Genomic DNA, 25,779 nt, shown 5'->3' on the forward strand with positions numbered 1-25,779 from the left:
GCATAGCACACACACAATCTTAGCACCTGGCAGGGCACTGGAAAGCCAGCCTGGGCTACACCAGGACAGGCTGGGCCATTGAATGAGAGCATCTCATGAGGCCGTCTCAAAACCTCAAACATCTGACAATCCTATTTTGAGTGACAGGGGCACATAAGCTAAATTTCCAATCAACCCAGGGCAATGGAGATCACCTTAGCACTTGAGCATACCCGTGACTGCTGAATATGAACCAATAAAGACATTTGAAGTTACAAAACAGGTGACAGTTCAGTGCTGGAACGTATAATTAGCATCCACGAGGCCTTAGTTTCAATTTATAACACCTAAAATAATCAGGCAGAAAGCCCACAACATCACACACCTCACTTTAGAATTGAGTCCTATGCCATATATAAAAACCCGGGTCTGAGCTGTATAACCATTAGCAAATCACAAGACACTTTCAAAAGTACACAAAAGTAGTTCCTTTATGTTCCCTGCTGAGCTAGCAAGGACAGTGGTTGTTTCCTTTGTTTTGTGAAGGTAGCTTGGACAGTTTAGTGTCACGAGGTGGAGTCAGCGTAGCAGCCTATGACACGACCTAAAGCCCCACACCTGATCTCGGTCAATCAGATCAATGACCCTTAGACTGTAGATTTCGTCGTCGGACAGCCTGTACCCTTGGGCCACCTTCAGAGCATCTTCTAAAGACGACGGGATGTCTTGCTTGAGAATGTAGCGGACCACTCTCTGGAAGAGATAATACATATATATTAACAGGGCCTCAAGAAGCCTTAAAATGTAGCAAAAAAACCTATGCTGGACCTAAGAGTAAAACATGACTTGTGGGGCCAGTGGATAAAGGTACTTGCTGCCAAGTCAGAGGATGTGCGTTCCCGCCATAAACCTACATGGTAGAAATCGAGACCTGACTCCTGTGTCTTCCTCCTACCTCCCTCTCCCATATAATAAGTCTAGCTCTGATAACTTTTTAAATACGAAGTTTTTCGTGCTGCCTTAAAACACAAGCAAGAGGAAGGAAGCAGTCCGACTCGCGCTTACCATTATTTCCTTGTTCAAGAGATTCACCTCTCTTATCCCATAGCCTCGCAAGAGTTTCTTCATCTCCATGAGTCTGTAGCTTTCCTGTAATAACTTGACTCTAAACAAAAGGTACTGGCATTAGCAAGACCTTGAGGACAGGCAACGGAAAACACAACTGGAGGTTGACTCCAGCATCAAGTCCATCCATGCAGGGCACCAGCAGCATTCAGTCTCCTGCAGACTCACTTGGGGTGGTCCATTTCCAGATGCTGTCTCACCAGCTGCTCCACAGCGGCACTCCAGGGAACCACGGCCTTGTACATTATCTTCAGCACAGCGTCGAAGATGAGCTACAAAGAGACCACATGGGAACAGTGCCCCGCCCTCAGATGCCGCTCACATAAGTGACTGGCACTGCGATCATCAAGGACAGGGAGAGTGAGAGCGTTTCCTCTGTCTGTGGAAGTGTGCACTTCTCCTACTGTCAACATAAAGAATGATTTCAAACAGCTGCCGTGAGACAAGCCTGTAATTCCAGCCCTTGAGGGAAGAGGGGCAGGAACTCAAGTTCAAGGTTAGCCTAGAGAAATGGTTCAGCAGTTAAGGGCATTTGATGCTCCTGCAGAGGACCAGAGTTCGATTCCCAGAACTCAAACCAGGTGGCTCACAACCATCTGTTAATTCCAGTTCCAGGAGCTGCGACACCACCTTTGATGGGCACCAGGAATACACACAGTGTACATACATACACGCAAGTAAAACATTAATGCACAAAACAAAAACTAAATCTAAAAAACTTCAAGAGCACCATCTCCTGCTGAGTGAATTTGGGGCTAGCCTGGGATATGTGAGACACTATCTCTGATATGACACAACAAAACGAAGTTGAGTAATTCCGTTATTAAATTCCTAGGATATTGTCAGTCAGCAGCTGAAGAGTTCTTCCTACACGCTCAGCTGTCTTCCAACTTACTAGCAGTTTCCCCAGTTTAAAGATACTTTCATAGATTAAATATAATCTTTCAATGTACTTTGTGAGAATTTCATACGTGTATCAATGTTTTTGATCATGTGTACCTGGATTTACCTCCTCCAACCGCCTCCAGACTCACATGGCTCCTCCTCACCTCATGTTCTCTGACTGAGAGAATCCATGAGGCCCTTATATTTTAAATATTTAATTATTTACCTATACTTAATTGGTTTTCCAAGACAAGGCTTCATATACCACTTAAGATTCGTAAATGCTGGGACTGTGGACACAGGAGACCCTGCCTTTATAAGGAAGTGGGAAATCATTTAAAAGCCACATGCCAACAAGCGACGAGTTTCCATTTCCGAGTAACTGCCGATCTGGAGCAGAGAGGCATCCCACGTCCATGGCGATTCTTTTGGCAATGGAATGAGAGCATTTTCATCTTATTTCCCATTACCAAAGGAAATAGAATTATGCATGTTTTTATCTTCTTTTTATTCTTTTTACATTCTATGAAAAATTTCCCACCAGAAAATACGACCAGAAAATAGCTTTAAGAGCCAAGGTCAAAAGGGAACTCCCTACCCAAAATAGAAGAACCCAGCAGTTGGCATTTGCTTACATCTGTGTCAGACAAGCATCTTATCACGGCCATGGCCTTCGCTTCCCACGCGGTGTCGAACAGTGTCATTGACTTAGAGCTGCACCTCTTTAGTAAGTCCTAAGGAAGAGAACCAGAGATACTTTTAAACATTAGAAACGCTCAGTCCAGACGTGGTGGCGCAGACCTTTAACAGCTAGCACTCAGGAGGCAGAGGCCAGCCTGGTCTACACAGTGAACTCAAGCCACCAGGATAGCTACAGAGAAACTCTGTCTTGAAAAACAAACAAACAGGGGTTGGGGATTTAGCTCAGTGGTAGAGTGCTTGCCTAGCAAGCACAAGGCCCTGGGTTTGGTCCCCAGTTCCGGAAAAAAAAAAAAAAAAAAGAAAAACAAACAAACAAAATTAGAAATGCTTATTAAAAAGTGGCAAACAGGCCAGCAAGGTAATCAGCAGGTACAGTCGCCTGCTGGCCCAAGTTTGCTCCCAGGAATTCGCATGGTGGAAAGAAAGAACTGAACCCAGGAAAGGAGTTCTCCAACCTCTACCTGGGTACTGTTGTGGGATGTGCATGTCCAAACTCACACATACAATTAATGCATAACGGAAACACCCACAGACATGCACAGAGGTGCGCACACACTCTCACATATGGTAAATTTAAAAAAAATTAAAGTTGCCAAAAATTTAGCTTACACTTGTATATATATGGTACAGAACACTTAAAAAGGACGTATTTCTGAAGGGTCTACAAACTATTGGGCCACTTGTAGTACATATGCCTTTAAACCCAGCACTAAGAGGTAAGCTGACCTCTGTGAGTTTGAGGTCAGTCTGGTCTATAGTAAGTTCCAGGACAGCCAGGGTTATATAGAGATCTTGTCTCAAGAAAAAAACAAAAACAAAAACATCAAAAGTAACAAAGCCAATATTGTACTGTCTATAAAACCTGCCAGGTTGGGATGGAGATTAGATTCTGGAGGCCTGATCTTTATCACCTTCTGTCAAAACCTTGTAAGTATTGAGCACTCCTAATACCTCGCTGGAGGCCCTTGGGAAACACCTTCTGTCTGCCTTTATCTTGCTGAGATGGGATCTCGTTGTGGTGTTAGCTGGTTTAGAACTTATATGCCTGAGTAACCCTCCCATCAGCCTCTCTAACAGTTGCGAGGTCCTCTGACAATAACAGATTAGCTCATATTCTGGGTCAATTCAAAATGCGTCTCATAGTTGCTAGTGGTAAAGCCTTACACTCCTTCCAGAGTCAAGCATTTAACATGAAGAGGCACTGCACAGGCTTCACAGACAGAAGCAGGGGCAGGGGACGGCTCAGTGGGTAAAGCCCCTTGCCCCCAAGCCTGATGACCTGAGTTAGACACCCGGACCCGAGTGGGGGAGGAAAGAACCGAGTCTCCCAACTTTTAGACCTCTACATGTACACCATGTCTGTGTGCACATATAGTCACATAATAGGAGATGAATACTTTACAATACAGAAAACGTTACCTCTATATAGAGCAAAAGAAGTTCCTCCTCTTGCAAATTCTGTTCCCGAATGTAAACTCTCACGAACTTCTCTAAGACAGAAGGGATCAGCTCTGGGGCCGAGACCCTGTCGAACATGCGGAACACCACAGTGGTGGCATTTTCCTAGATGAGGCACAGGGAGGAGGGCATAAATGATGCAGTGTCTTGCCACCACTGGATACAAAAGCCACACAGTGCTGGGGGCTGCCACTCTCACCTTCTCAAACTCAGAGAGGGCCAGCCTGCAGTTGTATTTCCTATGCAGGATGATCAGCTCCTGCAACTTGCTCACCAGTGTCCGCAACTGTTGGACTTCCTCCGTGTTTTGATAATCCTTCTACAACAAAGACATTAAAATGGTCAAGGAGACAAAAAGTGTGACAGGGAAACACTCAGACTTATCTCAAAGCCATCAGTAATTTACAAAAAAGGTGAGAACTGGTAACAGGAGACCTGTACACGTGTGTGTGTGTGTGTGTGTGTGTGTGTGTGTGTGTGTGTGTGTGTATTATTTGTTTGTTAGTTTTTTTGTTTTGAGGCAGGACCTCCAGTAGCCCAGGTCAGCCTTGTACTGGATACAAAGCCAAGGCTGCCCTTGTCCTTGAATTTCTGATCCTTCTGCCTCTACCGCCCACACCCTCAGAGTACAAGTATGCACCAACACACCCAGTTTACGTGGTCCTAGGGACACACGCAGGGCTTCATGCATGCTCAGCAAGCACTGTGGCAATCATGCTACATGCTAGCTGTCATAATACACAGCCTGCAAGATCACATTTGTCTGGTACTAAAGTACTGAGTACTTCAAGATAGATTTCATTACGTCTTATATATTAATTTATAAACTCAATTTTAGTACTCCCAATAAAATTTTGAAAAATATAAAAGTGACACTTTTCCTAGTATGACTCATGCCTTTACTGTTTTAGAAAATTCAAAAGAAAAAGAAATTAACTTTAAGAAATTTAGAAGTGCCAGGCGGTGGTAATGCACGTGTTTAATCCAGGCACTCGGAAGGCAGATGCAGTCAGATCTCTTGAGGCTAGCCTGGCCTACAGAGCAAGATCCAGGACAACAGTGGAAGAAAGGAAGGAAGGAAGGAAAGAAGGAAGGAAGGAAGGAAGGAAGGAAGGGAGGAAGAGGGAGGGAAGGAGGGAGGGAGGGAAGGAAGGAGGGACGGAGGAAGACAGAAAGAAAGAAATTTATAGCAAGGAGGCAAATATAGCTCCCTCCAGAACTACACCCTGATCATGACCCCCTGTAGCAGGGTTTCTTTCGGTTTGTGATGCCAGGTGACACACAGAGCCTCACTCACGATAGGCAAATGCCGTAGTGTTGAGTCTTGCCCACATCCCACTGCCGCTTCTGCAGACTGACCATTGTAGCAGAGCACGGCTCCCTTCCTGGGTTAAGTGAAGCAGCTCAACTCCTGCTGACTGATTTTCATCCATCATTTTTCATCCTTTGAAAGGACTCTGACATCCCACTAGTGCAGAAAATCCCAATTCTACATTTAAAATGTCTACTGCTTTCATTTTGGCTGGTTCAGTGTAGACAGGCTACGCTGAAACAGTCGAGGTTATAATAGATACAGCAGAAAAAAAAGGTTTTCCCTTTCAGTGCACTGAGACAAGAAGACGCTTTTCTGTATATACACAGACAAACTCTTTGCTATGATGCTACAATTTCATCATAAAATTCATCTTAACATCATACCAAGGAGATCCAGTGCCAAGAGGACGAGAATCCAAATTTGTCAGTTTTTTCTGCAGTGAAGAAGACCTCTGCCAGTTGAAGTCCATTTTCTGGCCAGTTTGCCTTTTAAAAACACGAAGATTGTTAAAAATCAAGTCTGAAGGGGTTGGGGATTTAGCTCAGTGGTAGAGCGCTTGCCTAGCAAGCGCAAGGCCCTGGGTTCGGTCCCCAGCTCCGAAAAAAAAAGAAAAAAGAAAAAAAAAAATCAAGTCTGAGGCTGCTGTAGGAGTGCAAACGTCATTGTCACCTTTGTAGAGGGACCTCACCTTATCCGTTAGCTCTAGGTTCCTCGAGGCTTGTTCCAGCCATTTTGCAAGAATGTTCTGAAACAGAAACACCACTTAAGAACAAAATTCTCATAAAACAGTTTTTCTTTTAAGAATTTTTAAAAAATATGCGTGGGGTTGAGGGGTACAGCAGATCTCCTGGAGCTGGAACTGTAGGTTGTAAGGTGCTGGGAACTGAACCCAGGTCTTTTGGAAGAGGAGAATGTGCCCTTAACCACTGAGCCACCTCTCTAGCCCTCTAATGCTCTCTCAGAAGTTGTTTCTCGATTACATGGCTGGACGCTGAACCCAAGACCTTGAACATGCTAACATTCTGGCGCCATCTCTGCTGGGTGTTTCTTCTGGGGCAGGGACACACTCAGGAGCTCAGGCTGGCCTGTAAGTTCCTGTGTAGTTCAGACTGGACTCAAATTCCCAGCAATCCTGAGTGCGGAGACTGAAGCGTGCCCCTCTGCATGCAGCTTATCGTCTTAGATAGAAGATCTAAGGGCTTCTCCAGGGATCTCATGGGGAGCATTAAACTAAGTCAAATCTGTAAGAGTGGAGAAGGTCGCGGCCACTCACTTGTCCTTCGGGCACAATCCTCCTCACAAAGGGAATCACGTCGTTTTTAAACCAGGAACAGAGTTTTTCCACGGGGATTTGTGTAGATATTGAGTTCAGCAAATTCTCCAGCATTTTCACGTCGAACTTGCTTTCAAAGTCAGCCTGAATCACAGAATCGGAAGACTTGTCTGACAAAATTAAACAACCCCCAAAACACAAAGACCTACAGGACGCTTGGGAAAAGCAGTGGGGTAAATAAAAACCAAGTATAACGACAGAGACTCGGCAAAGTGCCTCGGCAAAACCCACTACTTTGCACACTAACTGAAGCAAATGATTTCCTTAAAGAAAAATTTTCAAAGAATATATTATTGATTTTTTTTTTTTTTTTGAGACAGGTTTCTCTGTGTAGCCCTGGCTGACCTGGAATTCAAGAGATCCACGTGCCTCAGCCGCCCACGTGCTACAAGTGCTGGAATTAAAGGCAGACACCACCACTGCCCAGCAATGTCACTTAACAGTGAATAAGTAAGGTAATTTATTCTATGCAAATAAGTCAAGTGGGGGAGGTGTGGCACCGCATTAGTTAGTACTAGACATCAGTTGAGTAGCAGACAATGAACACACAGACACCAGAAAGTACTGTATCCTAAGGGAAAGGCCACTGGAGGCCATAGCACAGACACTAATGTGTCCATCAGGGCCAATACTTTCTGAACCTAAATGTTCTATGTCAATGACAGCCAAGAGAAGGGATCTGGGTAAACACTGTCTCTCTGTCGATGAGTAGGTCTACATTGCCCAATCTGGCCTGAAATTCCAAGACTAAGCAATCCTCCTGCTTCAGCCTCCTGAGGTGCTGACTGAAGGTTATGTGCCACTGCACACAGTAATCAGATAAACACCTTTAATGAGTATCCTTCGCCAAAATCTAAACAGTAGGAACTTTCTCTCCACCACATCAGCAGGAGCATGATATTAATAAATCACTTAATAAAAATGATGCCTACCAGTCAATGGTGGTGCACACTTTTAATCCCAGCACTTGAAAGGCAGAGACAGGAGGCAGATATCTGAGTTCAAGGCCAGCCTGGTCTACAGAGTAAGTTCCAGGACAGAGCTGCACACACAGAGAAACCCTGTCTCAAAAAAAACCAAAAAACCAAAACCAAACAAAACCAATGTCTACTGAGGAAAGCCTCCAAAGCTGATCAGCCTCTGAAGATGAACGGAGGCACGATCAGTGTGCCACAGCACTTCCTGTGACCTGCTGTTATCTGGGACCATCTCCCCTGGGACAGGTCACATCCTAGCACTCTAGACACACTGCCATCCAGTCACACTTGACAGCCGGGTGGTTTCCAATACTTGGCCACCCACTTCAGAAGTTAGAAAGCAACCAAGAAATTAAAACAGAGCTGCAGAGATGGCTCAGTGGTTAAGAGCACTGACTGCCCTTCCAGAGGTCCTGAGTTCAATTCCCAGCAACCACATGGTGGCTCACAACCATCTGTAATGGGATCTGATGCCCTCTACTAGCATTTAGGTGTACACGAAGACACAGCATTCATATAAATATATCTTTAAAAAGAAAGAAAGGAAGGAAGGAAGGAAGGGATGAAATTAAAATGTACAATATATTACCCGATGTCTAAGCCAAAGATACTGAGCACAATCGAAGTTTCCCTCACTTAGCTGCACAAAAATATCCTTGAGGTCATCTTCATTATTCAGGAATTCAACCCAAGCGCTACCACTGAGAAACCAGAGGGAAGAAACGAGTTAGGCATATTAAAAATACATGGCAAACACATTCAAAGGGCAACTTGCAGGAACCAGTTCTCTTCCCATCATGTGGTCTAAGGGATCGAACACAGGAGGTCGCACTTGGTGGCCACACTTGGTGGCAAGCACCTTGAGCATCTTGTGGAACCTAACTTTTTTCACTTTATAAATTTTAATTTTATTTCATGTGAATGAGTGTTTTGCCTGCATATATTTACATATACCACTCATGTGCAGGCTGGCCCCCCCCTCAGAGGTCAGAGGAAGGAGTATGGTTTCCTCAAACTGAGGTTATGAATTATTAAAAGCCACTACATGGGTGCTGGAAACTGAATGCTAGTCCTCTACAAGAACGAGTATCTTTTTTTTAAAGATAAAGTAAAACACAAAACAGACTGAGAAATTCCATACTGTGAGTAAGTCTCCATTCTGAAACTGAGAGAATGCCTGTTTAGTGACAGCAGTAACTCTCCATGTGAGAACCAGATCAGAAAGTCACAGCATAAAGAACAATCTGCCGGGATGGCTCAGCGGTAACAAGTGCTGCTTGTTCTTCCAAAAGACCTGGGTTCAAATCCTAGCATCCACATAACAGCTCAGAACTGTCAGTAACTCCAATTCTAGGGGATCTGACACCCTCACACAGATATACATGCTACAGGGCAAGTTTCATGCCAGCCTAGACTATATGAAACCTTGTCTTAAAAATTAAAAAAAAAAAGGAAAAAGAAAAATTGAGGGGCTGGAGAGATGGCTTAGAGGTTAAGAGCACTGGCTGTTCTTCCAGAGGTCCTGAGTTCAATTCCCAGCACCCACATGGTGGCTCACAACCATCTGTAATGGGATCTGATGCTCTCTTCTGGTGTGTCTGAAGACAGCCACATTGTACTCATACATATAAAATTAAAAACAAAACAACAACTTAGATAAAAATTAGATAAAAAAGTTTCACACAAAAGCAAAACAGTTATTTTTGTAATACTTTTTACAAATTAGATTAGCAAAACACAAGAGTTCTTTGACTAAGTGAATGAGAGGGAAACAGGCATTCTCTGAGCCATCTACCAGAACAGATAGACAGATACGGATGTTTACCTCAGCAACTGTGCTCCCAGATACTGTATCCAAATAGACAGGCTCACTTAACAAAAGATAATTAGACCATAATATAGTTCCTACTTATTATTCACAAACATAAGGCATGTTTAATAAGGATGGGAAGTTAAGCCATTAGAAAACACAGGCACTGTCTGTGAGCAAAATGAGAAATGGCAAGGTTCGTAAGCCAGCTCTTGCTGGAAAGATCGAGCTCATCTATCATTTGAACACACAGGCTCCCTCTGCCTTCCTTTGCATACAGATTCACTCAAAGGACTACTATCTTCCTCATGACATCCCAAAATTATATTTCGTTCTTAACCTAAAATTAAAAATAGGATACACACACCTGAATTTCTCTGGTCCAAATGCTCCATAAAATGTAGTTAACTTCGCATGAGCTTTTAGCACCTGAAGAAAAAAATAATTTGATAATTTTGATAATGGATGTGGGCTGGTTAAGAAAACTCATCAGGGAAAAGCACTTGCCATTCAGGCCTGATGTTCAATCACTGGAATCCACTTAAAGATAAGAAAGAACTGCTTCTAAATCATTGTCCTCTGACCTCTCCACATGCACACCATGGTGCTTGTATCCACACACACACAGACACACACATACACTGATTTAAAAAGTTTAAAATGATAAAATCAAGGGCCAGAAGCCTTACATACATTCTCATTTTAACTCATAATTTGGCTCAATTCCCATCCATACAAGTTCATTGCTTAACATATCCCATGCAAAATAGTGAAAACATTTCTAGCCATATTTTATTACAAAGACAGATGTATGTGAGGAGTGGTTTTCTTACGTAATCATTTACATTTAAGGCAAAGCTTAGCTGGATTATGTCATGTGTAGAGGGGGAGGTGCGTATGCGGACCACGACAAACACACAGAGAGCACAGGACAATCTGCAGGAGTTAGTTGGTTCTGTCCTAGCATGAGGATCTCAAGGTCTGAACTTGGGTCTTCAAGCTTGGCACAAGCCCCCGGCTCCCCCTGAGCCACCTTGCCTGCCCTATTTTGGGAACTTAAATGCACACATTCTTGTAAGCATGTCCGTATCCATCACTGGCGGCCATTTATTGTTTACCAGCTACCCCACACTAGACAGAAATGTTTTGCAGGGATTGGTTGCTTTGACTCCAGAACAACCACAAGGATCCCATGTTGATGATAAGGAAGCTGACGTATGAAGCAGTCACTTAATATCAATCTGCCTTGAAAAGAAAATCATCAACACCTCCATGCTCAGTCAGCTACGGATAAAATGTCAGTACCTCCAAGAAGTCATCAGAGCAGGCAGGTAGAGTTCTGTCTTCTTTCTTCATGAGCTAAGCATGCATGGACAGTGAGACACAAAAAAAGGACATGTTAGGACAGGGGCATGCTGGGAACAGATAGAGTCAAAGTACACTGTATATAGGTGCAAAAGAGAGAAAGGAAAGAGACCGCAAGGAGACCCCACTGTCAGACTTCATAAAGAGCGTGGACTTTGACTTGACAGAAAACGTTACCTTTGAAAGGAAGCTGTATTTAAGCCCAAATAAGAGGAAGTTGTTATATGCAATGCTATTAAACAATAAAGTGATAATGGGGGGTTCAGAAGTTAAGATCATTATTGCTCTTTCTGAGTACCCCACAACTCAGTTCAGCACCAGGGGACTCTTATACCCTTTTCTTCCTTCAGAGGGAACCTGCATTCGCTTGCACACAGACAAACACATAACTAAAAATAATATAATAGCCATTATCCTGACTTCCCGATACTGAGATGCCCAGGCAGTCAGATCTTTGTGAGTTCAAGGTCAGCCCGATCTACATAAGGAGTTCCAGGCTAGCCAGAACTAGAAAATGAGATCCAGTCTCAGAAATAAACAAAATAAAAATGTACCTTAAATAGACATTGTATAAAAACGGTACATATGAAAACTGCCCAAGTCACGTGGTGGTGGCGGCACACGCACACCTTTAGTTACGCGCTCTGAGAACGGGGGATTTGTGTTTGAGGCCAGCCTGGTCTGCAGAGTGAGTTCCAGGACAGCCAGGGTTACACGGAGAAACCTTTCTCAGAAAACCTAAATAAGATAGATAGATAGATAGATAGATAGATAGATAGATAGATAGATAGATAGATAGATAGACAGACAGACAGACAGATAGAAACATCCTGATTTGAGAGCCTTGAGCTTGAGATGGCTACAGTGTGTCTTATGTCTTCCAGCTCAAAGCTGGAAGGAAAAAGGCTGCTTAAAAATTTTTTTAAGGGCTGGAGAGATGGCTCAGCGGTTAAGAGCACTGACTGCTCTTCCAGAGGTCCTGAGTTCAATTCCCAGCAACCACATGGTGGCTCACAACCATCTGTAAAAGAGATCCGATTCCCTCTTCTGGTGTATCTGAAGACAGCTACAGTGTACTTATATATAATAAATGAATAAATCTTTAAAAAAAAAAAAGTCACTTTAAAAAAAAATTTTTTTTAAAGAAGAAACACAAAAACTAAAGGACAAGAAAATACGTTTTAGGGGTTAGGATTTAGCTCAGTGGTAGAGCATTTGCCTAGCAAGGGCAAGGCCCTGGGTTCAGTCCTCAGCTCCGGAAAAAAAAAGAAAATACATTTTAGCTGATAGAATCATCATGAGTGACTAAAGCAAATTTTTCCTCAAGGAAAATAACTTACCCTGGTTTTGGCATAACTGAGCATTTCCTGGGTGGTTTCATAGGTGACCCATTGGGCCTTGAGGCAGAAATTCACCACGAAGTCATCGTCCTGTTTAAAACACGTCAGATGAAGGTAAGTTAATAATATTGGACAGCAAACCGCCCCCCCAAACTGCAGACTTTCACTGGGAGGACACACCTGGATTTTGCATAGGTTTTCTTTGGCTTCATCTACAAGTTGCTGCCATTCGGACTGCTCGCTCTTGTCTGAGATCAAAGCCAGCTTCTCCAATATATCATTTGATTTGACCTTATAAACAAGCTGTAACACAAACTTGCCACAGTCAGTGCCTTGGAGCATACGTAGTGTCTCAGCACGACACTGTTCCCAGCCAGCTAGGGAGAACAAAGGACTGAGGAATGGTGTTTCTCCCCCGTAATCAGGAATGAAGCTCGAGCAAGACAGGTCTCACTGGTCACAGCGGCGCACACCTTTAGTCTCAGCGCTTGGGAGCCAGAGGCAAGGGATCTCTGCAAATTCATCACCAGACTGGTCAATAGAGGGAACGCTAGGCCAGCCATAGGCTGGATAGTAAGACCTTGGCTTTAAAAAAAAAAAAAAAGAAAGGAAGGAGGGAAGGAAGGAAGGGAACAAAAAAACCCATCTAGACAATAAACCCAGATTATTAGGAATTATGAAAAACACTTTTGCTCCTTTCTTGCTCTTGCCTTCCTGCCTCCATTCCGTCTCCTCCTCTCTCCACGTGCTCATGGCTGGGCTCTACTCTTCTTTTTCCCTACTCTTCTCCCTCCCTCTCTCTCTCTCTCTCTCTCTCTCTCTCTCTCTCTCTCTCTCTGCCTTTTTCTGCCTTTTTCTCTTAACTCCTCTCCCCATGCCCTGAATAAACTCTATTCTAAAAAAAAAACAAACCATTTTTATTGAAACCTTAACATGTCAGGAAATCTTCAAAGAATTTAAGCTAAGACATGAATCTAATCAATTGCCCACTGATGGATAAGCAAATCAGTAAAATATGGCCTATATACAGCCGAAGACTAGAGCCTCAGAAAAGAAGCCACTTTGTCACTAACAACATGGCCCAACTTGTAGGATGCCATGCTGAGTGACACAAGCCAGGCCCAGAAAGAAGATGCGTGATCTCATAGATGCACAGCCCAAACCAACAGAACGCACAGAAACAAAGCAGAGACCCAGCTTAGAGTGGAGGGCTTGGAGGCAGCACAGGAGGGAGTTTATCAGAGGGAGGAGGCTCTGGTAAACACAGGAGGAAGGAGTTTAGAGACCTATTAAGTCACATGATGTTTGTGCATATTGCAAATCGCTACAAGCATAGCTATATTATTATCACTATTTTTTGTTTTGATACAATCTCTCTTCAGTGATCTCTCTCCCTCTGTCTTGCTACACAGACCAGGCTGGACTGAAACTCACAAAGACCCGCCTATGCCTCTCCCAGTGCTGACATTAAAGGCTTGTGCACCAGCACCCCGCAAACTGGGCCTACTCAGATTCCCTAGAATTGAAGTTACATATGATTGTTAGCCACCATGTGGGTACTGGGACTTGAACCCTGGCCCTCTGCAAGAATAAGTTCTCTAAAGTGCTGAGCCATCTCCCTGGCCCCTCGAGCTCTTGTTCTAACTAATTCAGGTAAGAATGTGGTGGCCGAGTCCCGGCTGCACACTAGATCACTTGGTGACCACGTGTCACCCTTCTGCATCTCCAGCCTCCAGCACACCAAGAGTGACTGCCTGAGAACAAAGGAACAAATGAATGCTTACCTCAACGTCCAGTCCAAACTGAATGGCAAAGCTCTCGGCATCGGCAAATCTGTGCTTGTGAAGTAGCCGGCTCAGTCTGAAGAGTTGGAGAAGACGCTCATCAGGGACTTTACCTTTCTCATTAAAGGGCAAATGATGCTTTTTTAAAATAAGAGAAGTTACCTGTTTTCTGGTAACACCTCTGTGAGGTACCTAAGTTCTAAGTTAGACACAGAGTCTTCACATAGGCTGAAAACAAAAATTACACCGTGAGTAGCTCAGCCACGTGGTATTCGTGAGCAAACTCTAGTTGAGCCGCTATGTATGAATTATTTGAGAAAACAAAGCATGACCTACTTAGGATCATTTTTGTGAACTCCTTCCAGAAGGTATATGGTGTCCTACAATCAGAACGAGACCATGATTAAAACGCAAATGTAAACACCACCAAGTACTTTATGATTATTAGAAAACACAAACAGTTCTGGCAAAAATTATCCATCCATTGATTCTTTTTTTTTGGTTCTTTTTTTCAGAGCTGGGGACCGAACCCAGGGCCTTGCGCTTCCTAGGTAAGCGCTCTACCACTGAGCTAAATCCCCAGTCCCCCATCCATTGATTCTTAAAATCACTAGGAGAAAATGCAAACATTAAGGGAAAAGATTTCCCCCTGGTTTAGAAGTCATGCCATATAAAGAACTTGCTAATGATCAGAGGAGGATCTGACCACGGGGGAGACCTGGAGGGGCCCCAAACTTGGGTTATCGGATGTGGCGATGAACAACACCACCCGGTCAGTCATCTTGGTAGGAAGGCTAAAAATGGCCTTCTTCTTTTTCTTCTTAAAAAAATTCCTTATTTACACTTTATTTTATTGTATGTGTCTGTTTGAATGTATGTCTGTGCACCATGTAAATGCACGGGTCTGAACAGAAGATGGCGTCAGATTCTCTGGACTTGGAGACACAGGGGTTAGGAGGCACCCTTTGAAGGCTGGAAACCAAATTCAAGTCCTCTGCAAGAGCAGCAGGCACGCTTAGCAATGTCTCCAGGCCTCAACAGTGTTATACATGAATATATAAGAACATGTGTTCTTTATATGAACATATAAATAAAGGAATATATATTCTTTTAAAATTATGATTTTATGTGCATGGGTATTCAGCCTGCACGAATGTCTGTGCACAGCATGTCATTGTCATCGATAGTCCCATAGGGACAAAAAGAGAGCCAAGAAGCTGAGGCAGGACTGGACAGCTCAGAGGTGGAGAGCGCATGCTGCTCCTGCAGAGGACCTGAGCTGGAATCCCCCAGCCTCCGCAAGGACTCACAACTGTCTGTAACTCCAGCTTCAGAGGATCTGACACTTCTCACACACATGCTCACCCACAGACACACGCAAAATTCAAAACAAGACAGTTTGTAAAAATAAAACAACTGAATAGCAGATGAAGGATTATCTTACTTTGTGTGAAGACGAGGCTGGGTCTCTGTGTTGGCAATGAACACAGGTATAAGCCAGAGATCAAGCCAAGTATTGCACTAAGTTCCACGTATGCTTTTCTTACTCGTAAAAATAAAAAATAATATAGCAAAGTAGTTAAAAATGTGCGAAGACATACCGTGCTAATTCCTGTTTGAACTAAAGAAGAAACACTAGACACTTCCAAAGAATACAGTATTTCCATCGTGGGTAACGAATAAATGATGAGGTTTCTCATCTACGGGAAATGAAAAATATAAGCCTATTAGCACAAGTCAGCACTTTCACGTCAAGACGTCTACTAAAAATCCTGTACAAAGCCAGACGTGACAAACCACAACATTCTCTTACTACGTAAGGAGGCCTGCCACCGTCATTATATAAAGCTACACAGAAAATCGTGTCCTTTAAAGACAGAAAACGAAGAAAACTCTTGCCCACCTACCCTGTTGAATGAAAACGCACACAGACCCGCCTCCCCCGCTCCTGGAGTGCGGCACCTTCACCACAACCAAGCCAGTGAATGCCGCGGTTTCTGTCCCCACACTTTCTTTCTATTTGCTTTCCTTTTTCCCTTTCTCTGCCCTTTCCCTTCCTGCTTTTCTCAGCACTGGAGGCTACATTCAGTGCCTTGCACACACTAAGTAGCTACTCTTTCATCCCCAGCCCTTGTCTTTCTGACATAGGGACTTGCTATACAACCCGGGAGAGCCTTGAACTCATGACCTTGCTGTCTCAGCCTCCTGAATGTTAGAACTACTCATGAGATACCACACCTAGCTCAAATAAGTTCTTATAATTTTTTTTTCCAGAGACAGGGTTTCTCTGTGTAGCTCTGTAGCCCAGGATGATGACTTAAAACTCCCAGAGATCCACCTGCCTCTGCCTCCCGAGTGCCACCACTGCCTGGCTCATTTTTGGTTCCTAAAAATCTTCTGTTTGAAATAAAGAGCCACGATTTCCATCTGTTCTGTGAAAACTGGACTCTGCATATTAACCCTCGTTTGTCGGGGTCTGTGGGAACTACACTTTAGCAGGCTGGGAGCAATAACCGACCAGTGAACGGGACTGAAATCCCCGGTACCTTCTCCTTCGTGGTAGCTGTCAGCGTGACTAATTTGAGGTTTGTAATCCCTTGCCTAAAAATGAAGAGAAACTCAAGTTAAAAGGCTACGTATGTCCCTAAAGATAAACTTACATAAAGTGATATTCTCACAGAAAGGTCAAAGCGTATTCAGAGAAGACCGTGGACTCTGTTTCACAGCTACACATCCCAGAGTCTGTCTCTACCATAAACACGCGGATGCTCACATTATGTTATCTATTTGTACCAAATAGAAACTGGCAAAGAATAGATCAGTCCTTCCTCTGCCAGACCGACTCAGATGTGATTTCAAACAGAAGATGTAGTGAATGTCTGAATGAAGCCAGACAGACATTGGTGTTATGGAAATCCCTACTAACCAGACCCCCAACCTACCAGGTAACTGAAGAGGGGGAGTCCGCTTCTGTCGTGAGGAGAAACTGCTCTATGGGAAGAGAAGGCCAGTTCCACACCGGAGTGAGAGTATAAGCATCCCACAAGCTCAGCACATTCTACGGGAAAGACACTCACTTAGACAGCTATGACTTCAAAGTTAAACGTCAGGCTACATTTCCTAGTGCACAGTGAGATGAAGCCTGGCACTCAGATAGGCATCCGCCCCAGCTGACGTCCCTGTCTACTGCTTTTATTAATGAATGTGTTATCGGTGGAAGACTGGCTCAGTGGTAGGCTGGGAGCTGACTCCGTAGCACCAAGGCTCAAAGAACAAAACAATGGTCGTAGTAAATGAAGCCACTAAAGTATCAGAAACGTACATCAGTATCAAGCACAAAAAGCAGATTGTCGATCAGCTGAAATGACTTTGCACCTGAAAGAGAAAGGGAGATGTCTAAGGGTTTTATTTCACTCTCATGTAGGACCCTGGTTCAACTATAAATCATGTCTTCATGAAAGGACAGAACTACATTTAAATGATGTCCCCACTTTCAGCTACTCCTGCCTCACTTGTGACTTTTGTCACCGCTGCTCTTGTTTCAAGGTGACCAATAAAACACAAAGTCTCTGCAAAGGTAATGACTGGACACTCATGAGTATGGACAGAAGTCCCCGAATGAATCTGGCTTGCTTCAATGAGATAACAAAATGACCTGTGCTTGGAAAAGCGGCTTGTACCTGCACTCCCAGCATTATGCAAAGTCAAACAGGAGAAACGCTCAGATTTCAGGCAAGTTGGGCTCCTATAATCAATCAGTCTAGACTATAGTAAGACCTATTTCAAAAACAAACAAAAACAAAAACAAAAACAGGGCAGGAATAAAAGCTAATAAAAGCGCTCGCCATGTCTGAGAACCTGAGCCCAGTCCTCAGGAGCAACATGAGGGAAGGAGAATCGCTTCCCAGGGGGCCTCTGATTGCCACATGCACATACATTAAGGTAGCCAAATTTATGCAGGTAATGTACAAACTAAACAAATGTAACTTAAAAACGAAAGATAAATGGGCCAGAGCACCTGCAAGACGGTTCGGTGGAAATGGCTACTGCCACCAAGTCTGACTAGCTGAGATCAATCCTCTGACCTCCACTCACACTCAGACAACATACCCTCCAATCCTACACAGCACATGCTTTATCTACGGTGGCGCCAGCCTATACTACCACTCCACAGTGCTGGAGGATCGTAAGTTCAAGGTCAGCCTCACTACACAGCAAATCTGAGCCCAGCCCGGCACACTGGAGAGCAGCAACAGAAAGGAGTGTCTGTGGTTTATCGTTACCTCTAATAATGTCCGTGTCCACAAAGTTCTTAAGAGACATGTCTTTCTTGGTAGAATCTGGTTCCCATTTTGAGAACGCACAGCTACCAGTTCCCTGGAAACACAAAACAGTGCATCAGTCGGTAACTTAAACCCAAACCTTCCAGGAATCGCGCGAAGCAGATGCACCTAAACTGTATACATTGAGTTCAGGCACATGTATGTACGTGTTCACACGAAAGGATGCTGGAGAATGAGCCCCCAGGGCTTTGTGAAGCTCAGTGAGCACTCTACCCCTAAGCTACATTCCCGGCCACTTCTATTCCGTTCTCAGGCGCTGTGCTGCTGTTTTCCGGGCTGGCCTCACTAAGATCCTCTTGTGTGAGCCTCCTATCGGGACGAGTCTGACACCAGGTTTGCAGGCACGGGCCTTACACCTAGAGCCATCTGTTTCTCTCAGCCTCAGAACTGACTGGAGGACTAATGAGATGGTTCGGCGGTTACGAGAGCTTGCTGTTGTGCCAGAGGACCACCCTCTACCAGTGTTCCACAACTGCCTATATCTCAACTCCAAGGGATCTGACAGCCTGTCAGGGCTTCTGCAGCATCACGTACACAAACAAACAAACAAACAAATAAAGACGAGTCTGGGAAGGACGATGAGGTACTCATACTTTGTTGCTATCTCTTGAACGTTTGAGTACACACCCTAAACATCTTACCCTAAAGAGAAAGAAACTCTCCCGACATTATAAGCATAGGCTTTTGCTTACTAAAAAAGGAAAAGAAACAAAGAGACAAAAACTATGCCTGGTGGTGTGGGTCACTCATCCCAGTGCAGAGAGGGCAGAGGCAGGAAGATGTCCCAGTAGGCCTTTGATGACCACTCTCACTGCATAACGGCAATGATTGAACAGGGGCATAAGAGAGCTAATGATTCTCGATTAGCGTTCAGAGGCATGGCCACGGGTGCCGCTCTCAACATGGAGCCTCTTTTGGTTTCTTTTTCTATGGCTTCTAAGTTGAAAGAGATGCTGAAACGTGGCTGGGCGAAGGAACAAAACTCTGCCTGATCAAATGAAACTGCTGGTACTGTGACACACACCATTGATCCCAGCATGAGAGAGGCAGAGGCAGGGGGATCTCTGAGTTCAAGGACAGCCAGGGCTACACAGTCAGACCCTGACTCAAGACACAAAAGAAAAGAGAAGAAAATTTCGGAGACAGACTGATGAAAATCAACACTGATGATCTAACACAGAGAGGGTTACTTAGTTAATTTTATAATCCTGATTTTGTAATCCCCCCATCCATTTTTTTTTTTTTGAGACAGGGTACGAGATTAGAGCAGTGTGCCACCATGCCTGGCTTGTCTCTTTTTAAATGATTTATTTTCCATTTTTATGATTTATGTGAGTGTGTATGTGCATGTGTGTGTGTGGGCACCCAGGGACCACAAGGGGGCAGCAGATCTTCTGGAGCTGAGTAACAGGCATTTGTACCAGCACAACTTAGATGCTGGGGACCAATCTCTGGTCTTCCTCAAGGGAAGCAAGGACTCTTAACCATCGAGCCTCTAGCTCTTATTTCTATTCCTGTCACATTACAAACTAATTGTACTTTAACTAAGAAGAAATGTTTCAGACAAGAACAAAAGTTATAGAAAGAATTACCCCAATTATCACAGAAGTTTCATTTGCAAATTTTCCAGATTGAGATGCCAGGAGATTGAGGCAACCAGAACTGTGGTAACTTTCAGTAGAAATAAAACTACATTTGAATTGTCCTTGCAACTGCAAAATAAAAAAAAAATTAGAGTAACACACACACACACACACACACACACACACACACACACACACACACGGAAAACCATATGAAGCCATTTAAATCACTCATCTATGTTTTGAACAGAAGAGTTCCTTAGGTGTTACATTATAGCAGATCCTGTCCTATCACACAGTACAACATTCATCACAGAAACAGCCTCTACACTCACAGTAAATAAGCGTTTTAAAAGGCAATATGATTTTCTTTGCTTACCTTCTTGGCTGAATCCAAGTCTGTGTTCTCAATTGCTTCATTAAAGGAAAAAAAAAGCCATCTAAACATAGTATCAACCTACAGTTTATAGAGACTAAAAACAAGACTTGTCTCCCTTTGAGTTAGAGTGAAATTAATACACCCTAGTCAAAGGACACAAACCAGGATCCACAAGTTACTCTTTCTAATGGAGGATGTTCCCCGTGAGTTTATGGTACACCAGGCGTCAGCTAACTGCACAGAGCCCGATCAAGGGCCTCTACACCACCCTACCACCACATCTACTCAAGCCTGAGGCTCAAATGTAAAGTATTCACCAGTTCCCATCTGAGCCAGATATATCTCTTCTATCTGTCTAGATCCTGCCTTAGCCATAAAATATAGTGTATCTTAAATTTTTTTGTTTGTTTGAGATGAGATCTCTATGTAGCCCTGGCTGTCCTGGAACTATGTAGAGCAGACTGGCTTTGAACTCACCGAGGTACTCTTGCCTCTCAGAATTGGGATTAAAAACATGAGCCATACCCACCATCAAAAATAATGTAACTTAAAACACAATCCTAAACACAGGCCCTAACATGCACCTAGCAAGCAATAGACGTCAGTAAGGCTTGTGGAGACGCATGCCTCAGTTTTACCTGACTCAGGGAGACTTACGGTCCACACCACGGGGTGACTACTGATGGCTACTCCACACTGTGTTTGCTGTGTGTGATGGGTGCATGGTAGTGTAGGGACACGTGCACCGTGCTTGCACGTACAGAGGACGGAACAGGATTATCCACCTCTATTGGTCTCTGCTCTGCCTTTAGACAGGATGGCTCCCTGCACCAGGAGCGCACCGGTGCAGCTGTGCTGGCTGTCGAGCACACACTGAGGGTTCACCTGCATCTACTCTGCACCCCCAGTTAGAGTTACAGGCAGATGTATAGCTTGGACAGCTTTTTCCACAGGTACTGGGGATTTGAACTCACGTCCTCATGCTTTCTAACAAAGTGCTCTTACCTACTGAGCCATCTCACCAGTTCACGTTGTGATATTAGGTTAGCCATTTCCATGACTGTTCAGTCACTCCTTCAAAAAGCCAATTAGCAGCTGACATGGCGTTCAGTGGTGGAGCACTTACCCAGTACGCACAAGACCCTGAGTCTGCCCTTCAGTATCACAAAAAGCCAGTTATTGATGTTGTCTTTTCTTTCCAGTTAAGCTATAAACTGTTAGAAGGCTGGAACCAAATGATATTTTTCATATCCTACCAGATCCAATTAAGTGAATTCTGGATATGTCTAAGTATATATACCCCGGACCATAGGATACAACTAAATTAAAATTTTCTCAAAAGGAATATTTGAAGACTTACTCGAAAACTAATAAACCCTTTCACTAATCGATAAGGAAACACTACTTTACCTTGTTCAATTTGTGAAAGCTGGAGGTTTGTAATGTAAAAAAATCCGTTGTTCGTCAGAAGCAACATATAATAGGTACCTGGTAAAGTAAAATCAAAGCCAGTTTCTATAAAAGGCAGGTGGACAGGAGATCCAAAGCAATACTGGGAACCAGCTCTGAACTCTCTCAACCAGGGCTGGGGCGATGGGTCAGGAGGTAAAGGTACCGGTTGCCACATTGATAACCGGAGACCCACAGGGTACAAAGAGAGAAGAGAATCAAGTCCCACAAGTTGTCCTTTGACATCTACTACTTTGACCCCCACTAGTGGGTCGGAGGAATGTGGTCCTGGGAACATACACACACACACACACACACACACACACACAGAGGCACATGCACAGGCACACACACACAGGCACGCACACACTGACTAAACCTAACACATATTTTAAAGGACTGGAATGAAGGAGAAAAGCTAAGATTCAGCTCTTCAAGGTGTTATTTCCCCCTAGAAGAGGGATACCTCCTATTCCCCGCAGTGCTCTCTGTTCCCTAACAAACCAGCACTCACTCTGCTCAAAAAAGAAAAAACCCTGTGCTGGGTGTGGAATCCTTAGTCTTTAGCCCCAGCAGGAGGCAGAGGCCAGTAGCTCTCTTTGAGGGCAGCCTGGTTGGTGTATTGAGTGAATTTCAGGCCAGCAAGGGCTACATAGTGAGACTCTGTCTCAGAAAGAAAACAAACAAAACAAAAAAAGCAAAGATTTCTTTCTTATATTAATTGTATTTACAGAAATCTACCATGATTTAGGTAGCACAACAATTAACTTACAATGCTTATTGAACATAAATGTGAATGCTTGATTGGGTATCCATCAAAAACCATGCCAAAAAAAAAAAAAAAATTCAAAGAAACTTACCTTCATTTGAACCATCTTTCTCAATAACGAGACTCCGGTAAGTACGCTCATCCTCGGCTTTCTCCACAAAGGCCTAATTGCAAACGGATTCCAAATAGCAGGAGTAAATCGAGATAGGCAGCTGCTAGGAGGGAGTTTGCTGTTCACACCCTACTCATCGACTAATGTCAGCCATAACAGACCACATCCTAAATCAGCGGTTCTCTTTCAAAAAGTCTCTCATGCTGTGGTGACGTAAAATTATTTCATTGCTACTTCATTCTGTTAGGAATTGTAATGTAAATGTCTGAAACGCAACCCCTGAGGCGTCTGAGATCCACGGATTTGAGAACTCAGTACCTAAACCCCAGCGAGCATGCGCAGTGTCTCCAGCGCGCCGCTTTTCACTTTTGAGTTGACTCCGTATAATTTTACAGTCTGCTTCTTAGATTTAACATAACAGAATTTTTTTTTTTTTAACTTTTAAACGCAGGCTAAGTGAATGCTTGCTGGACTTGCTGTCTAAGAGGTTAGGCGAGGAGGGAAGCGCGGCCCTTACCTTGGTGAACAGAGTTCGCTTCGATGTTACATAGATAAGATGAAAGTTGCCGCTTCTCTCCCCCACAAAGAGAAACTTTCCTTCTGGACACAGGCCAACCACGTCCACGTCAGTGTCTGAAAATTTCAAATCCAAGTTACGGGCGATTTTCAACAATCCGTAATTTCAGTTTAAAAAGTGGAAATCTGCATACCAAAAAAGTCAATAATTTATACCAATCTCTGCCGGACATGGCGGTGTATGCCCATAACCCCAACATATGAGCAGCAGACAGGATTGAAAGGGCTTCTCTGTGTAGCCCTGGCTGTCCTGGAACTCGCTCTGTAGATCAGGCTGGCCTCAAACTCAGAGATCCGCCTGCCTCTGCCTCCCCACTGCTGGGATTAATAGCTTAAGGAAGACCACAAGCTTAAAGGCAGCCTGGGTTAAAAAAAATGATCGTGTCTAAAACAAAAAAATCACCACCACCGACAAAACAGTAAGACATGAAAATCTTTCAAAATATTTCCACTGAATTTCAGGATAATCACTGACCCGTCACTTAAAACTCATTTAAATTTTTATTTTTAAACTGTGACTCTAGAGCCAGACCTGAGAGCACATGACTTGAATCCCAACACTCTGGGGGCAGAGGCAGGAGGATCTCTGTAAATTTGAGGCCAGCCTGGTCTACAGAATGAGTTCCTGGACAGCTGGGGCTACACAGAGAAACCCTGTCTCAAGGAGAAAAACTGACTCTTTTTTTAAAAGATGTATTTATTTCTATTTTATGTGTGTTTTGCCTAAACATTGTGTCTGTGTCTGTGGAAGGCATCAGATCCCTGGAACTGAAATTACGAGCCCCCATATTAAGTGATGCAAACCAAACTCAGATCTTCTGCAAGAGTAGTCAGTGGTCTTAACAGATGAGCCTTCTCTCTACCTCTTTAAAGAATGTTTTTAACATACAGTATTACTACATAACCTAGGCTGACCTGGGAACTTGGTATCTAGTCCAGGCTAGCCTATAACTCTCATTTCTCCAGATTCAACTTCCAAAGTTTCACACCATAATCAAATTCATTATTAAATCCATGCTAACTCAAACAATTATTTCACGCGTGTATTCTAAAAGATTATAATACTGTGATCTATCCTAGAACTAATAGGAACTTGGCAACCTACCCTCCTCCCTTGCACAAACCAAAAGCACATACGAGATTAGGAACTTGAGTACACATGAGTTCAAACATCAGGATTCAGAAATGTAACTAGGAGGACAAGTTGTTTGAATAAATACCACAAAAAACAACCAAAAAAATTAAGTACTTGCTTACATGCATGCAGCCTCTTAGAAATTCTGAGGCAAGGTTTTATGTCGGCATCCTTTGAACATCTTGACAGGGTTTCTCTGTGTAGCCCTGGCTATCCTGGAATTCACTCTGTGGACCATGTTGGTGTCAAACTTAAGATATCTGCCTGCCTCTGCCTCCTGAGTTCGGGCTTCAATGCGTGCAGGACATGGCCCAATTCTTATAAACAGTGGATGGAAGGAAACAGGGCAACAGAAATCGGTATGGACCCTCGTTGACCCTCGGGCACTTCACTGCCAGACTTACCGAATATAAGAAACAGCTGAAGGGATCTGCATGTACTGTCAAGCAGTATCACTGACTGGTCTGCCACGATTATGAACCCATCGCTTAAGCTGCATGCTTGGATCTTGGGACTCAGTGAGGTCTGTGGGAGGGGAGGGCAGGACCACAAGTAAAATGATTTCAGATAAGCGTCACGATACTTAACAGCATCGTCAAAAGCCCCGGTGTGGTGGTGGCATGAGTTTGGTTTCAGATCTCAGGACAAGGGACAGAGACGTGTATTTTACAAACTAAATATGTGACAAAATATTCTGCGACACACGTGATTAAAATCAGATGAATTGGGCTGGAGAGATGGCTCAGCAGTTAAGAGCACGAACTTTTCTTCCAGAGGTCCTGAGTTCAAATCCCAGCAACCACATGGTGGCTCACAACCACCTGTAATGGGATCCGATGCCCTCTTCTGGTGTGTCTGAAGACAGCTACAGTGTACTTATGTATAATAAATAAATAAATCTTAAAAAAAAATCAGATGAGTTATTGAAATGGATAAAAATGATTACACAATCTACTTTGTCACTCGAAATAGAGAACCGCCTATACACCTCTTGGCAACCAAATTCTTCTTCTTGGACCCCATAAAAGGAATTCCCAAACAAGAGGTCTTGAGTTCCCTTCATCCAGGGGGCCGCTTCTTTCTCGCAGAACATTCTAGTCTTTTTTGCTTTGCTTTGAATAAACTCTCCTTGCTACTTCTGTAAACCTGGGTAAAGTCACTATTTTCAAGTTTGGGAAATAGGAGGAGAACGCAGAAACACAGGTCTCTAACTACCAGTCACAAGAGTACTTAACTCAGTAAAGAAGGGATAGACTGGGTCAGGGACGGTGTTGAAATAATATTTAACTACTAAATCCTGGCAGTATGTCTGCCACCCACCTCAAGGGTTTATGCTCCCGAGGGAAAGACCCACACGGCC

At 43.7% G+C, this 25,779-nt stretch overlaps 1 protein-coding gene across 4 annotated transcripts in view; it reads right to left on the reverse strand.

Moving 5' to 3' along the window:
- Kntc1 (kinetochore associated 1) overlaps positions 1-25,779 on the reverse strand; it is a 70,640-nt gene that overhangs the window by 41,224 nt on the left and 3,637 nt on the right. For 2 of the 4 annotated variants that reach the window (XM_008769228.4, XM_063271315.1), the window contains 28 exons: positions 24,824-24,944; positions 23,226-23,341; positions 22,688-22,760; positions 21,789-21,866; positions 20,379-20,413; positions 20,009-20,128; positions 18,357-18,450; positions 17,396-17,448; positions 17,016-17,131; positions 16,620-16,674; positions 15,675-15,773; positions 14,410-14,453; positions 14,236-14,301; positions 14,074-14,149; positions 12,470-12,592; positions 12,290-12,379; positions 10,890-10,943; positions 9,952-10,013; positions 8,364-8,475; positions 6,738-6,881; positions 6,153-6,209; positions 5,848-5,949; positions 4,349-4,468; positions 4,111-4,254; positions 2,625-2,723; positions 1,273-1,376; positions 1,045-1,144; positions 598-732 (listed from right to left, as the gene is read on the reverse strand). In XM_008769228.4, the coding sequence (XP_008767450.1) occupies positions 598-732; positions 1,045-1,144; positions 1,273-1,376; positions 2,625-2,723; positions 4,111-4,254; positions 4,349-4,468; positions 5,848-5,949; positions 6,153-6,209; positions 6,738-6,881; positions 8,364-8,475; positions 9,952-10,013; positions 10,890-10,943; positions 12,290-12,379; positions 12,470-12,592; positions 14,074-14,149; positions 14,236-14,301; positions 14,410-14,453; positions 15,675-15,773; positions 16,620-16,674; positions 17,016-17,131; positions 17,396-17,448; positions 18,357-18,450; positions 20,009-20,128; positions 20,379-20,413; positions 21,789-21,866; positions 22,688-22,760; positions 23,226-23,341; positions 24,824-24,944 (2,592 nt within the window). 4 annotated transcript variants of the gene reach the window in all.

The sequence above is a fragment of the Rattus norvegicus genome, chromosome 12 (assembly GCF_036323735.1).
Source record: "Rattus norvegicus strain BN/NHsdMcwi chromosome 12, GRCr8, whole genome shotgun sequence".
NCBI classification, from domain to species: domain Eukaryota; kingdom Metazoa; phylum Chordata; class Mammalia; order Rodentia; family Muridae; genus Rattus; species Rattus norvegicus.